At 48.8% G+C, this 14518-nt stretch overlaps 2 protein-coding genes across 2 annotated transcripts in view; one reads left to right on the plus strand and one right to left on the minus strand.

Moving 5' to 3' along the window:
• EFCAB7 (EF-hand calcium binding domain 7) overlaps positions 1-4041 on the plus strand; it is a 30634-nt gene extending 26593 nt beyond the window's left edge. Inside the window, exons 12-14 of the mRNA XM_078877090.1 lie at positions 260-469; positions 1818-1925; positions 2140-4041. Of these exons, the coding sequence (XP_078733216.1) occupies positions 260-469; positions 1818-1925; positions 2140-2214 (393 nt within the window). The 3' untranslated portion in view covers positions 2215-4041. The remainder of the gene's footprint in view (positions 1-259; positions 470-1817; positions 1926-2139) is intronic.
• Positions 4042-6367: 2326 nt separating this feature from the next.
• The window catches only part of LOC144947751 (ankyrin repeat domain-containing protein 13C-like), a 41169-nt gene continuing 33018 nt past the window's right edge, over positions 6368-14518 (minus strand). The window contains exon 14 of the mRNA XM_078877091.1: positions 6368-11860. Within this exon, the coding sequence (XP_078733217.1) occupies positions 11727-11860 (134 nt within the window). The 3' untranslated portion in view covers positions 6368-11726. The remainder of the gene's footprint in view (positions 11861-14518) is intronic.

Genomic DNA, 14518 nt, shown 5'->3' on the forward strand with positions numbered 1-14518 from the left:
ATAAGCTAATAGCTCAGTGGGCTTTACCTGGTAAAATAAAAAATAGCTTCGTTTTCTTTGTAAAACATTTTCTTTCGTGATTTGCTTACCTTTCCTATACTTTGTTGTAACATTCCAACTCACTCCTACCGGCTGGACATGGGTGAAAAAAAGCTTTTACAGCTCATTGGGATTCCTCCAGTATAAACAAATATTCTGATTCCGTGTAACTGTTGCACTGCCACGGGCTGACACGTTGGCAAATGTCTTCTCGCGCCAGGCGTGCCCGCTGGTGCTGGATGTGTTCGCGGAGGAGGTGCGCCCACGGCTAAGCGCTCTGCCCGTGGAGGCGCTGGGCTGGCGCCTCGCCCGCGCCGTCTGCGAGGCCACGGCAGGCAAGGGGGAGGCGCGGGCGCTGGACGCCAGCGAGAGCATCATGGTGCACGTGCATCGCAGCGAGAGCCGTGTCACCACCGTGCTGCAGAACAAGGTGAGTGCTGAACGAGCGATTAATTGGAATAGGCAACGGCGACATTTTATCTCCCTCGCCCGGTATACAGGAGGTCGTGGGTTCAATCCCAACACTGATGCCTGTTGTACATTTGGAGTTTGCTTGTTATCTCTCTCCCCATGGTCGTGTGGATTTTTCTCCGGGTTCTGCGTTTTTACGAATTGCCATATTTTGGTCACATGACAAGAATTACTAATTGGCTGCATCGGGTGGAGGTGGGTTTATGACACATTTACATTTACGCGATCTAACCCAAAAAACGTTAATCTGAATGATTTAACATAATCCAACATAGTTTATCATTCAATCAGTCACGGGGTTCATTATGTCCTGTTACAGCGCACATCTTGATGCCGCGGTGGTGAGATGTTATCTCCCTCGCCCAATATAAAGAAGGTCATGGGTTCGATCTCAAACCTGATGGCCTTAATCTAAGTTGTCTTGTGGTTGTTGTTGTTTGACTTGCATCCCACTGGGATTTTTGTACACAGTGTTGGTGTACGGTGCTTTTTCTGCAATATTTTGCTGTCTTTTCTTGGATTTTCTGTTTGCACATAGTCACTTTAAGATTTTTTCCTGTTCATGTTTTTGTTTTCTGTTTGTTGCGGTTGCACCCGATTCAAGAGCCGAATGGCTCACAGGGCTATACCTAATAAATGAACTTGAAACCTTGACGCCTGTATATTTGGAGTTTTCATGTTTTCCCCGTGGTCGTGTGGATTTTTCTCCAGGTCCTCCAGTGTTTCCCTCCACATTTCGAATTTTGGCTGCAATTTCCACAAGATACGCCACTTTGTTGAGCTATCATTTGTGGCCAGGTCGCTTCTGAAAAAGAGCTATATAGCTCAATGGATCTTACCTGGCAAAATAAAAAATAGTTTAGTTTTAGTTTAATGTTTTGGCCCACGTCTGTGATATTCTGGGGCAGCGTGATTAGTTGGTTGGCTCAGTGGCCTTACCTGGTAAAATAAAAATGGTTTAGTGTAGTCTTAGTTTTTCATAGCATACAAATAGACAGGCCAGAGAAATAATCTCAAAAGTGCTTACTCACTACTCAAATAAGGACATTGTAAGCCCTTCATACCACTCTGCCTTGATTAGGATGGTGTATTCCCCGTTGACCTGCAAGATCAAGAGACATTGCAATTACGTATCTGTGTGGCATAAAAAAGTAACAGTAATAACATGATGATTTTAATGTGTATTTTTTCATGTCGAATGAAACTGGATTGCCCAGTAAAAAATTCCCACGTGTATTGGATAATAACGTTTAATAAATCAGCCGTTCTATAAACACGTTGACGCTTGGCGTTGCTTTTATTTTCAGCGCGACATCAAAGTTGTGGTGCGCGTCGACTGCTCCCAGAGCAAGAACTGCGTAAGCAGTCGCGGCATGGACGTGTTCGCCGTTGAAGTCCCTCCCCACACTACAGTGGTACGATCCCACCGATCTCAACATCTTGTGTGTATGTTGGACTTCTTCTGCACCGTACGTAGCCAACCGTGCCGATCTTACACAGTGCTGCCAACGCTCGTGGCCATTGGGGCTTCCTTATGCCCACTTCCGTTTCGTACCGGGCCCATTCTTATAACAGCACAGCACGACCAGGGACTGGTTGTAGATAACAGTCTGTTCCTGTCTCCTGCAGATCGGGCACCATGTGATGCCCATGAACGAGCGACACGACTGGGTATACAATTGCACGGAGACTCTGCTGACCTGAAGCACAGAACGCTCATCGACCCTCCTCTGATTCTTTCTGGGATTCTTCCCACTCATGTGGGAGTCTGTCTTCCGGATCCTTTTTCTCGATCCCTTCCTATTCCTGCACCATCTCCAAATCCACTCTGCAGTCCTTTATATGTCGGTTTACCACTTTGAAAACTAACACTAAACTAAATTTTTTTTACCAGGTAAGGAGGCCCACTGAGCTATATAGCCCACAAATGATAGCTGAACAAAGTGGCTTATCATGTGGAAATTTATAGTAGCCATATATTCTTAAGCACATGTTTCTAAATGTGGAGGGAAAAACCGGACGACCTGGTGAAAAATCCACGTAACCATGGGAGGAAATGCATACTCCATGTATATAGGCGTCTAAGAGTCGGGATCGAACCCACAACCTGTATACCAGCCGAGGTTGTTAACATCTTGCCACCGTGAGATGCTAGAGGGAGCCACCTCTCTCTAGCCCTGCCTCTCGGTATGTGCGCTGGTGTTTCCACATTCATTGCATTTCTCCCTATGTGGGCTTCTTTTCAACTCGTGGCACGTCTTAGCCATCCGAGTTGCCTTACAGCTTCTCCGACCGAGATGGACACCACTCATGCCTTCTTCCTCGTACCTTAATTTCTGACCCGATCCCGTCTTGTGATCACCGATTCCATCTCGTCGTCATTATTTGTCATCTGAAGCGAGCCTACCGCTCTATGGCCTCTAAAGTGGCATCTTTCATTCATACTCATTCAGTGTTGTGTGATGCGGCTTTTGATTTAACCATTGATTTTGGTTTGTGTTTGAATGGGATTGGTGGCACTGGGGGTAGTGTTTTTGTTATGTTTTAATAATTTGAATGCTTAGTGGTGGTGGTGTCTTTATATCTTATATCATCATGGATAAATGAAGGTATAAATGTGTTCACTTATTTGTTTACAAATATGTTTTTTGGCTACCAAATTGTAGTTTAATTTACCTTGCTGGATCTTAATGCATATTTCTAAACGTTGCCATATCTTCCCCAAAAGAGCACACAAACATTGTTGCAATCCCTGTTGTTAATGGTGGAAAGATTTAGGCATTTATGTACCAATCAGTTTTAGTGTGCCAGTCAGTTGCCTTTGAATGTTGTACAATCTTGAAAATGCAGTTCAAGCCTAAATATTCCACATATGAATGTGCAGATGTAATTATTAACTCTTGACACATGCCTGTTATATTTCGAATTGCTATGTATGCAGGTGACTAGTTAATGTGAGCTCTTCTGGCCTTGCAGTGATTCTCGGTCTGCCCACCCCCTTGCAGCCAAGGAACAAACCATTCATGCCTGCGATTATAACAGCTATGTATTTTTGGAAGAAAAAACCCATTACAAATAAACGATGGATCACATCCCCATGGGTTGTCTTGATGGTGTAATCTGGCCAACTCCAAATTCGGAGTTGGTGGTTCGTGAGAGGACGAGAGCATTGCTTCTATAGGGCGCAATTGCATTAGGTGGCGAATTGTTGGTTTCAATTTGACTACAAAACGCCTTTGCAACGTACAGCCTAAAATCACACGATGGAGTCACGTAGGGCTCTTAAAGAATCATGACACTAAATTCCAATTTAACATGTACAAGTGCTTGGTATCTAAATCACTTAACTATATAATGTTACACAACTCTAAGAGATATGTGTATAGTAGTGTAGTTGTAGTGGCATCGTGGGCTGCCACTGCATGATGTGTGAGCCGGGCTGTGTGAGGCACGATCTACGGCATGCACACTTCTGACAGCCTGCACTGCGGATGCAGTACCGGCCCTAGCGGGGGCCGGCTGAGATCGCCAATCAAGGATGGATGGCACGTGAAGTGCAGTGCCAGCCTCTAGAGGTAAGGGGGCGAGAGTGCCAGGTACGGTGCAAGGGTTCGCAGGGGGCCATGAAACTGTGAACCCGGAGGCCTGGTGACCGGAAGTACCAGCCCGAGGGCCCCCAAAGAGGGGGCTGGGGGACCACAGGACCAGGTCTCTCTCGAAGGCTCGAGAAGGGAGGTGTGGCTAGGGGCGGAGTGAGCCCCGCCACGGACAATATAAGACGGAGCGCTGAACAGGTCGGGCGGCTGTCGCAAGAATCAAGACTCAAGTCGTCACCGAGAGAAGACCTGCCCGACTACGAGACCCGGACCCGAGCCGGGGTCCGGTCTGAGGTCGCCACCCAGTGTGTGCTAGAGTTAGCTAGCCCGAAGGGGATACCTCCCTCGGTTAGCTGGTGAAGGGCCAGATATACCCCTTCGTGTTTAGGGCTTGATTGTTAATAAACGTGTTGCCTCGAAGAAGCCTCCGTCTCCCTGGTGTGAACCACTACATACTCTTTGGTTCTTTCGGTAAAGTCACGTAGGTATACGTGACTTTACCGAAAGAACCAGAGTATGGATCCCTGCAGTCACGACAACTTCAAATCTAGATTGAACCACTACATAGTTATATTTGGTGATACTGAGTTGGGTCAGTGGTGCGCTAGCACCCAACAACAAAAACTCCACAGATTCGTTAATAACACAGTGGCGAGATGTTAACTACCTTGCCTGATATGCAGGAGCCTCGGTTCGATCCCGACCCTGACGCCTGTATATTTGGAGTTTGCTTGTTCTCCCTGTGGTCACGTGGATTTTTCTCCGGGTGAAGTTTTGCCCATCCACAATTAGAATCAACGTGCTTTTCGAGTATTTGGCTGCTATGCATTTCCACATGATGAGCCACTACACGTTGAGCTATCATTTGTGGGAACAGGTCACGTCTGAAAAAGCTCAATAGCTCAGTGGGCCTTACCTGGTAAAATAAAAGTTTAATACGAATGACATTTCGTGAAACCGATGAGCGAATTTCTCAACATCGCCAGCTTCTGTCCCCACAGTCAACCGGTCGGCAGATCGCACGTGGTGGGGTAAATTGTGGGTACTTAAGCCCACAGTGTACCTTTTCACTTGCCTATCACTGTTATGAGGCTTTTGCTGTGAGAGTTGGGGGCGGGGGGGCGTGCGTGACCCCGGGGCTGCTGACGCAGAGTAACAACTCCAATTTCACATTCAGGTGGTCAAGCCAGATAACCGCGTCAGGATGAGTGGAGTGCCATCGTCAGGACATCAATGTTGATCGCGAGATACTCGGCACTTCGCTCGGGAGAGTCATCCTATCTGGCGCGTTGTTGTGTCCACGCGCTCTCAGCCGCAACGGTCAGGGATTAGTGGAAATGTGTCGAGTATTCTATTGTGATGTATAGGGGTTACATCAATGCGGTTAATTGTTGGGTTATAGATTTCTGGTCGTGGATCAACCAGGAGCCCCCCCACCCGACCCCCATTGAGATCCACCAGCATGGATCATCTCATCACAGCGCTTCGAGTAATTGACCACCGATGGTAACTCTAGCAGAGATTACTCGCGTATGCATCCCATACGCGTATATACATCCAATGTGTGTACAGTACTGTATACAGAGCAGTCCCTAGGTAAGGGCGAATTGGGGCGACCGCCCGGGCCCCGCACTTTTGGGGGCCCCGTGATTCGACGTCACGGTGGTGTCAGATGTAATACTTCCAATTTAGTTTGAAGGCGTCGGGGGTGGGGACACGGTGGGGTTTGCCCCGGGCCCCGCTCCCCCTATACGGACGGCCCTGAATGCATACCTGTCAACCCAGACGGTTTATCAGTGTTCGTGTACAGGGAAATTGAGTTTTCAGGTCCATAGGGCGTAAAGCCGTTTCAATACGGGCAAAAAAAAATGTTTTCATCTATTTGTGTTTCTCCCTTGTGAAGGGACTTTATAGGATGAACGTTGAGATTTGTAAGGGCAAGGGGTGACCAATAAGGCCTGAACTGGTCTGAGATAAAGTAAGGGGGTGACTATACTCTTTGGTTTTTTCGGTAAAGTCATGTACGTAAAAAAATAAAAATGAAAACAATTAAATCACAAAAATAAAAACAACTAAATTAAGTCACTCATTTTTTATTTTATTTTTGTGATTTAATTTAGTTCTTTTTATTTGTTTACCTACGTGACTTTACCGAAAAAACCAAAGATCTTTGCAGTCACGAAAACTTCAAATCTCGGTTTGTGACTGTATCCGTACGAATCTTCGTGCCATCACCCCCAAATGACCAGATCACGCTCAACACATCCGAGGCCATTTAATTTCAGGGTAAATGAAATTAATTTACAAGCTCATTTTGTTCATATATATTTTAAACACGTGTTCTTGCTGACAATTTGTAACATCCCCCCCCCATGTGCATATACAGTAAATACATAACTTACAAAGGACGATCTGAAAAATTCGTGGCCTGATAGAGCAGGAGTGGCATTACGATGAATGTGCAGATAATAGGAAGGGTGGCGTTGCAAGGGTTAATGAATGTGCAGATAATAGGATTGGTGGCGTTGCAAGGGTTAATGAATGTGCAGATAATAGGATGCGCAAAGTGCAGAGCACAGAAACGAGAAAAAAGCACACCCAGCCATGTGTGTGCCTCTTGCAAATAAAACCACGAACAGTTCTTGTAGAACTGCATTGTCACCATCACAATACAATTTGACAAATTTGACCGACTGATAGGCGGCCAGTGATTAAGTGTTACTGTGGACCAGTTTCATCCTAATTATGACTCATCAGCACACCCTTAGTACCCACCCCCCCCCCGTGTCTTCTCCCTGAGTACCCAGACTCGTTCGGGGCACGCTCGCCAAGCCTGGCTTCCCGTGCAACCCACATGTCTGCGCAGGGAGTGATTCTCTCGTGATGAAGCCCCGTGCCATCCACAGGTCTGCGCAGGGAGTGATTCTCTCGATGAGTGAAGGGAGACAGCCATTTACTCTGGGCGAGCGATCATTTGTGGCCAGGTCGCTTCTGAAAAATAACCTCATAGCCCAGTGGGTTTTATCTGGTAAGATGTAAAAAAAAGTATATTTTTATTTTTTTAAGTGACTTGTCCTATACTTTGCACTCCGATCGTGTGTTTTAATGGTTTGTTGTTGTAACGGTATAACCCTTCTAAATATTTGTGAAAAAGAGCTTTATAGCTCATCGGATTCCTCCAATATACATATTCTGATTCTGAAAATAATATTCTGAAATCCTTGGGGAATCAATGATGATGATAGACCAATTGTGCCGCCCCCCCCCACACCCTACAAGGGACCTTCATGCTTCAAATCAGGCTGCGCATTTTTCCGATCGCCCCCCCCACCCCCACATCTATACAAATCTCAACACGCACGTCTTCTGTAAGCCGATTTCAATATTTCAATTTCACACAAGTGTACAATTATAATAAGCCTTCACATTGTACCATTTTTTTTAGTTCAATTTTAAATATTTGTTCACGTATCTATTGCCACTATAAGGCACGCATGCTCGATCATTACCGTATCGTAATATTATATATTAATCTTATAATCATGCGCAAAGTTAAAGCAGGTGCTACGACTGCGGAGGTGTTCGTGCCGCGTGGCTCCGCATTGTGCTATCGGGTTATGCCACTTCGTGTCCTTCAGGACGATATCCGACGTTCCGCTCCCCATGCCTGGAGCTGCTTCAGAAACCGAATTGCCAATCAAACACGCGGTAGAGCCATGACGTCCGGCGTTCTGTTGCACATGCCGGGAGCTTTTCAGAAACTTGAACTTAAGAAGCTCCCAACCACGTGGAGCGAAACGTCGGACATCACGTTCCGCCCAAGTGCTGGGAGTCAACTTCGGAAGAAGCTGACTCCCAGCCACGTGTAGTGAAACGTCGGACATCGTGCCGAACAGCACACGCCGGTACAACCTGAGGGCAGGTTGGAGCGCGACACAGCGAACATCGCGAGCTACGCTGCTACATCACTCGGCGTTGTCTATGTTCTACCGAGCGGTTCAAGGGGTGCGGCAATCAATCAGGTGGGGCCCCAACACTGCTGAAACAAACCTCATGGTGGTTGTCAAGGGGGCCCCAACTCGTAGCTTTGGGCACCGGGGGGGCTAAGGCACCCCCTGCCTGGCCCACGCTCGTGACACCGCTACTGGGTGTACATCAATCACTCCTCACTGTTCCCTACGTAGTTGTACATTGTGTCACGGTAAATAACTTAAGCTACGGAAGAAGGAAATAAAAACTCGATAACCCACAATAGCTCAAGTGTCCGGAAAGAGCAGCGGTTGTTGGTTGAGAGCAGGCAAAATTATCGAATTGTCAAGTTTGTCTTACGGACACTAATGGAGAGGATTACAGGATAACAGTGATACAGAATTTCAACGCTTGCAGGTATTTGTGGCCGAGTTTGTTGGGGGGTCAGATCGTCACGTGAGTAGAATGCCAACGTTGTGTCGTCCACCCCTTCTCCACGTGAACATTAGCACTGATTTGTTAATGCTTCAGCACGGCCGTGTGCAGCAGGGGGATCCACGCACACATCACAATGCGGTGCGACATCTCACTGGGTAATTACAACAAGCAGCATCATGCATTGGTAGCCAGAATCGTGAAAAATCTCCTCCAGTTTTGAGCCTTCGGCAGTGTGATGTCATCACTATTGTGACATCATCACCATTCTCATGTCATCACAATTGCGATCGCCTGATGCTGCTGCTTGCAACTGCCAGCAAAACGTCCGTACCTCAGAATTAAATGTGCATAGATCGCTCAACAACTTAACGTTTTTGCCGGCACAAAAATAAGATATCAGTGCATTTGTTCACGTAACAACTTTATTGTTGTTGTGGATGACACAACATTGGGATCTTGCTCACGCGGCGATCTGACCCCAACAAAATCGATTATGATGAATGAAATCGATTTGCAAGGCATTCCAATAAACCTCCGCGTGGGATATCTTAAAAGCGTGAATGTGGGTTATTGAGTTACCGCCGGTAACACCTCTCGCTGGAATGTGGTCATCGCATCACCAGAATGTACTCAGCACCATGCTGGACACGCTAAAATTAATTTTGCTGGTCCGGGATATTTGTTCGACGGGTGACACCACTTGTTTTTTGTCATCCGTTAAATTGTTCTTTTCAAAAATAAAAGTCTGGTCGTATCCAAACGTAATTTCGTTTAAAAGATACCACTTGGAATAATTGTCATTTGTTAAAATCGCTCTAAGAAAGTAAACGTCTTCTCCCGAAACGCCTTTCTTAAACATTTGATATCGACAGATATTTTTGTCAACGGTGTCACAAACTTGATTTGATTGGCCTTGCCGGTCAGGTGGTGGAGGGTTATTGTTAGAAAAATTACATTACACGTACATGAGGATCTAGCCCCCAAACATGATGAATCATATTTACTATTTGCATTGCCGACTAATACGCAACTGTTATTGGATTACTGTTTTTGTAGCACAACGATTAAAATGTCACGCGTCAGCATTCCCAGACCTCGCCCTTTCGCAAATGACACAAACCACTCGACACACACTTTCGCCTCTCTCTCCACGTGCTGTGACACTGTGACGAAGGAACCATTGCTCAAAACATCACCTAATTATATTCTCTCCCTTTCGAAAGGCAACACACACACACATTGTTGTTCTTGACGAGTGTATAGAGCTGCGTTTGCTTTTGTTGTTGTTTGTGCTTGTGCATCACTGCCAATGCAGCAGCAGCAACAGCACCGAATCATTTGGTTAAATCTCCAGACTCGCACAGTTGGGACGGGCGATGGCAATCGAGTCGTCGCTTTCATTGCCGACGGCCATTGCGGCCTGTGGAGTTCTAGTCGAGGCTCAGCGGAAGTTCGTGTTTACTAATTTCTCTTAGTCGAGTCGGCTACAGCAGTCATAAACATTTAGTCGGACACTCCTCATCATTAAATGCTGGTGTGCGGGTCACGCAACTCAACCCCCCCCCCAAAACGAGACAGTCTGTCTCATTAAGTGCGTCTCATCTGTATCGTCCATCTCATCTGTACCGACTTGTTTGGAATGTCTACATCTCGTTAATCATGTCCACTGGGGTTGTCCAACTCGTTTGAACCGTCTTGTTTTTATCATCCACCTAATTTTTCCTGAAGTCTTGTTTTTGTTTCACTCTGTCTGTCTGTTTCTCTTTGTGTCGTTTCTCACTATATTTCTGTCCCATTTGTCCTGGCCCATTCGCCCCATTAGCATTACCGTATATTTTCATACAGCCCGTAACTTCACTTCACACAGCCCGTGACTTCACTTCACGTGGCCCGTAACTTCACTTCACATGGCCCGTGACTTCACTTCACAAGGCCCATGACTTCACATGGCCCACGGCAACAAGAGGCCTACCACTTGGAAATGGCCCGCAAACACCGATGTCCATCAGCCTGAGCAGCACTCATTGAGTACTTGGGGGGGTTGGATATTTTCTACCCGGCAATGCCAACTTGTTTATAATTTCCTCGCTTCTGTCTCTGCGAGGGCCTCTCGGCTTGGTCGACGCGCAGAAAGGGACACTTCTCGTTATCTCTGAACAACACGAAGGGGTTCACGCACAAAGGTGTTCGCGCTCGGGGGCCGCGACACAAACACAGAGATACAGCGCGTTGAGCACGTTGCAGCGCAATGAGAGGAGAGCCCCCCCCTCTCCCATCCTGGGTTAGGCGAGTAAAAGAGAGACAGGGGAGAGACGTTGGGAAGACAGGAAACACCGCGTGGGCGTTCGCGGTAGCGCTGCGGTAGTTTTGTGGTCGTGCTGCGGTTATACTATGGTATGTGTTATGGTTGTGCTTCGGTAGCGCTACGTAGTGTTGCAGTCGTGCTTCGGTAGTGCTGCGGTCGCGCTGCATGTACCATTCGGCGCGACGCCCGACAGTTTCACTCCACATGCTGGACGTTGTCACATTGCCGCTCCTGACGGAAGCACCCTAGGGCACGTGAAGCGAAATGTTGGACGCCCAACGTCTGGCGATATCGACTCGTGTGGCAGGGAGAGGGGGTCGCAGGTTCAGGATGAGGAGGAGGGCCACCCAGAGTTGTCGAACCCCGAAACAATGTTGGTGAAATAATGGCCTTCTGGGACACGTAAATAATATACTTAATTACCATGCCTGTAACTTTTGTAACGTGGAGAGACGGATATGGGAAATTGGCGTACTTTGTTCGCTTAATTTTTCGTGTCATTTTAACGAGGGTTTTGGGAAATGTCTCTCTCATTTTGGGAAATGTGTTTGTGTCATGATGACGGGGTGGGCAGGGGGGTGAGACAGATAGGAGAGAGAGGAGATGGACAGGAGAGAGACATTCATTCTAGATTTGAAGCTTTCGTGACTGCAAGGAATCATATTCTTAGGTTTTTTCGGTAAAGTCACGTAGGTAAAACATCAAAATTAATGAAAATAAAATAAAACAATTTTTTTTTAATTTTGATGTTTTACCTACGTGACTTTACCGAAAAAACCTAAGAATAGGAGAGAGACAGGAGAGAGAGAGCCAACGATGTGCAGAGGATGGGTGGGATGGAGGGAGAGAGGGAGGGAAAGGGGGAGGGATGGAGGAATGGAGGGTGGGACGGAGTGGAGCTGTTTATCTCAGAGGTCGGGGAAGTGTGCCGGATCCTCGGTGTATCCGTGCGGCACGAGGAAGAGCTCCGGCGGGAAGGATTCCTGGGCGCGGAACTCGCGGAACGTTACGGTGGCGCTCACGGTGGGGAACACCGGCACGTCTGTGTGGGGGGCGGGGGGAAGAGATGCCACGGCAATCAGCTGCATTCTCCTCACTGTCGTAATAGCATAGTCGCTATCGCCGTGGTGACAGTGTCATGGTAACAGTGCCATGGTAACGATGCCGTGGTAACGGTGCTGGTCGGCAAGCTGGATATGCGATCCGAAGCAGCTCCCCGGTTCCATTCCATCTCCCAGCACGGCATTGAATCAATGGGAAAATGTCTTAAACTTCCACCCCGCATTTGTCCAGTCAGCAATATAATTACGCAAAAAACAAAGATCCCCTGTATACCCTTAACGGATTGTAGGGACAAGTGCTGTTAGCGAGCACCTATGAAGGCCAGCACAGCACACGAGGAGGTGGGTGGCCAGCACCACCGCTTTTGTCTCCCCAGTGGCAAAGTTGACACACTGTACCAGGTACTCATTCAGCTGAGTGGACCTTAGGGAGGCCCAGGACCTGTTCAGATAATCGCCAATGGAGTAGGCCGTGAGCAGGAATCAAACTTGGGTCGGTGGGATTGTACCGCAGCACGCTAACCGCTGCACCACCGCTCCCCACTGTCATCACACCATCAACAGCAACAACCGGCATTCTCCACTAAATGGCGGTGACGTCACCACGGTGCTTGTGCCAGACTGTGTGCACTTTAAGGCCATGTGAAGTGTTGAACGCCCGCTGGCAGGTCACGGAATAGACCCAGGTGCCATGGGTTGACTGAGATGACTGGGAGATGTGTAATAGAGTTCACGACTCTTGGACGCTGGAGTTGGAGGCACACGGGTTTATTCACACAGCACAGTTGTGGCATACAACACTAGAGGGGGTGTCGGCCCCCTCACCCGGCTAGCTGGGGATACACGAGCTAGCTACTTCCTAGCCTGCCTCCTAGTCCTCCTCTAACGGGCTAGGGGAGGCTATCTGGCCCGACACTGGTAAGTCGGGCCCGGTACCCTGAGTCCCAGACCAGCGCTGACAAGAGCACCGGCTCTGGATCTCGGGACCACGCCGCTGGCTCGGTCCTGTTCGGCCCTGATAAGGACGGCGAACCAGGGGAGTCCAGGGCTCTAGCTAAGACGTCTTCAGTCTTCACTGGTTAGCTTAACAAGAACCCCGAGCCCTCCACTACATCCCCTTTTATACCCAACCCCCCGCTGAGGGGTGGGGCCCCGGGGGATCATAATTCCGAATCAGCCCCCCCGGGGTACCTGGCGCGGACGTCGTAGAGAGCACCTCCCCGTGCACTCACGTAGCCCCGCCCACTGTGTTTGTTTGCCATAAGCTGCCATGCATAACGGGCTCTCTCTCTAACACCCCTACATCACCCCCCCCGCATAGCTTGCAGCCGTCCCGGCTGCCAACATACAAAAAAAAATGACAATAAAAGCGCATTTACCCCCTGACCGCGCGTGTGCCTCACTATTTTTCAACAATAACAAGAACAACAACAAGAACACAACAAGAACACAGCAGCGAGAAGAGAAACAACCCGACGCACCCTCCCCGAATAAATACGAATTCCGTAAAAACAGCCTATATACAATTTGCAGGGAATCCACCACACAACAACACATGGCGAACCCAACATATGTACATCCAATGAGCAGGGAACACACCACTCACACAACACACAATGAACACAACCTATGTACACATGTTCCGGCCTCACAACAGTCTGCGCATTTTAGCGCGCGTCCTTGCAGCGGGCCCCTCACACGGGGTAACCCCGGGTGGCGGACCGTCAGGTGGCAACTGTCCGTCTTGGAGTGAGTCCTCATCCGACGCCGCGTGACCCTTGGCATCCCCAGGAGGGGTGATCGGGCGTGAGCCCGTCACTCCTGATGCACCTGGAGGTGGCACAGCCGGCAAGGCATTTGATGAGAGCGACGGAGACGGATCCAGTGAGTCGGTCGACCCCCCACATGTTTGGCCACGCGTGTGTGAAGTGGGGATGTGTACCGCAACGAAGGGTTTTAATCTAGAGGGGTGCACGAACCACCGCCGCTTCCTCCATTTGATGTGCACGCACTGCAGGCGCAAAACCTCGACCACCTCCACAGGGCCCCGCCACGGCCGCACCAGCTTAGAGGAGGTTGCAAGTGGCACCTGGGGACAGTGCAGCCATGCCTTGTCCCCCGGCTTCCACTGCAGCACGTGCGCCCGACCCAGTCTGAGCCGCTCATTCGCTTTCTGACGGAGGTCAGAGTTTTGCATGGCAGCATCCCGTGCCTCTGTTAATTTGGCCAGATTAAATTTTACATGGTCAGCCAATTTAATTTTTCCCTGCGGCGCGGGGATCTGCAGCTGGGCACGAACAGGCGGGTTAGGTTCGCGGCCGTACATGAGGTAGAAGGGGGAAAATCCCGTAGCTGCATGGGGGGCCATTCGGTATGCCGCCAAGACCCCTTGAATTTGCAGGTCCCAATCGGTTGTGAGTCCGAAACCTGCTGTGACAACATTGACGTGATGGTGCGATGCAGACGCTCGACCATCCCGTCAGTTTGCGGGTGATACGGGGAAGTACGAATTTTCTTCGTGCCCAGGAGCTCACAGACTTGTTGGAGTAGTTTGCCGGAAAAATTTTTGCCCTGGTCGGTCAGCAGCCGCTCCGGAGCACCTTTGTCCAGGACGTATCCCTGAACAAAGGCCTCCACGA

This window comes from Lampetra fluviatilis, chromosome 46, assembly GCF_964198595.1.
Source record: "Lampetra fluviatilis chromosome 46, kcLamFluv1.1, whole genome shotgun sequence".
NCBI lineage: Eukaryota > Metazoa > Chordata > Hyperoartia > Petromyzontiformes > Petromyzontidae > Lampetra > Lampetra fluviatilis.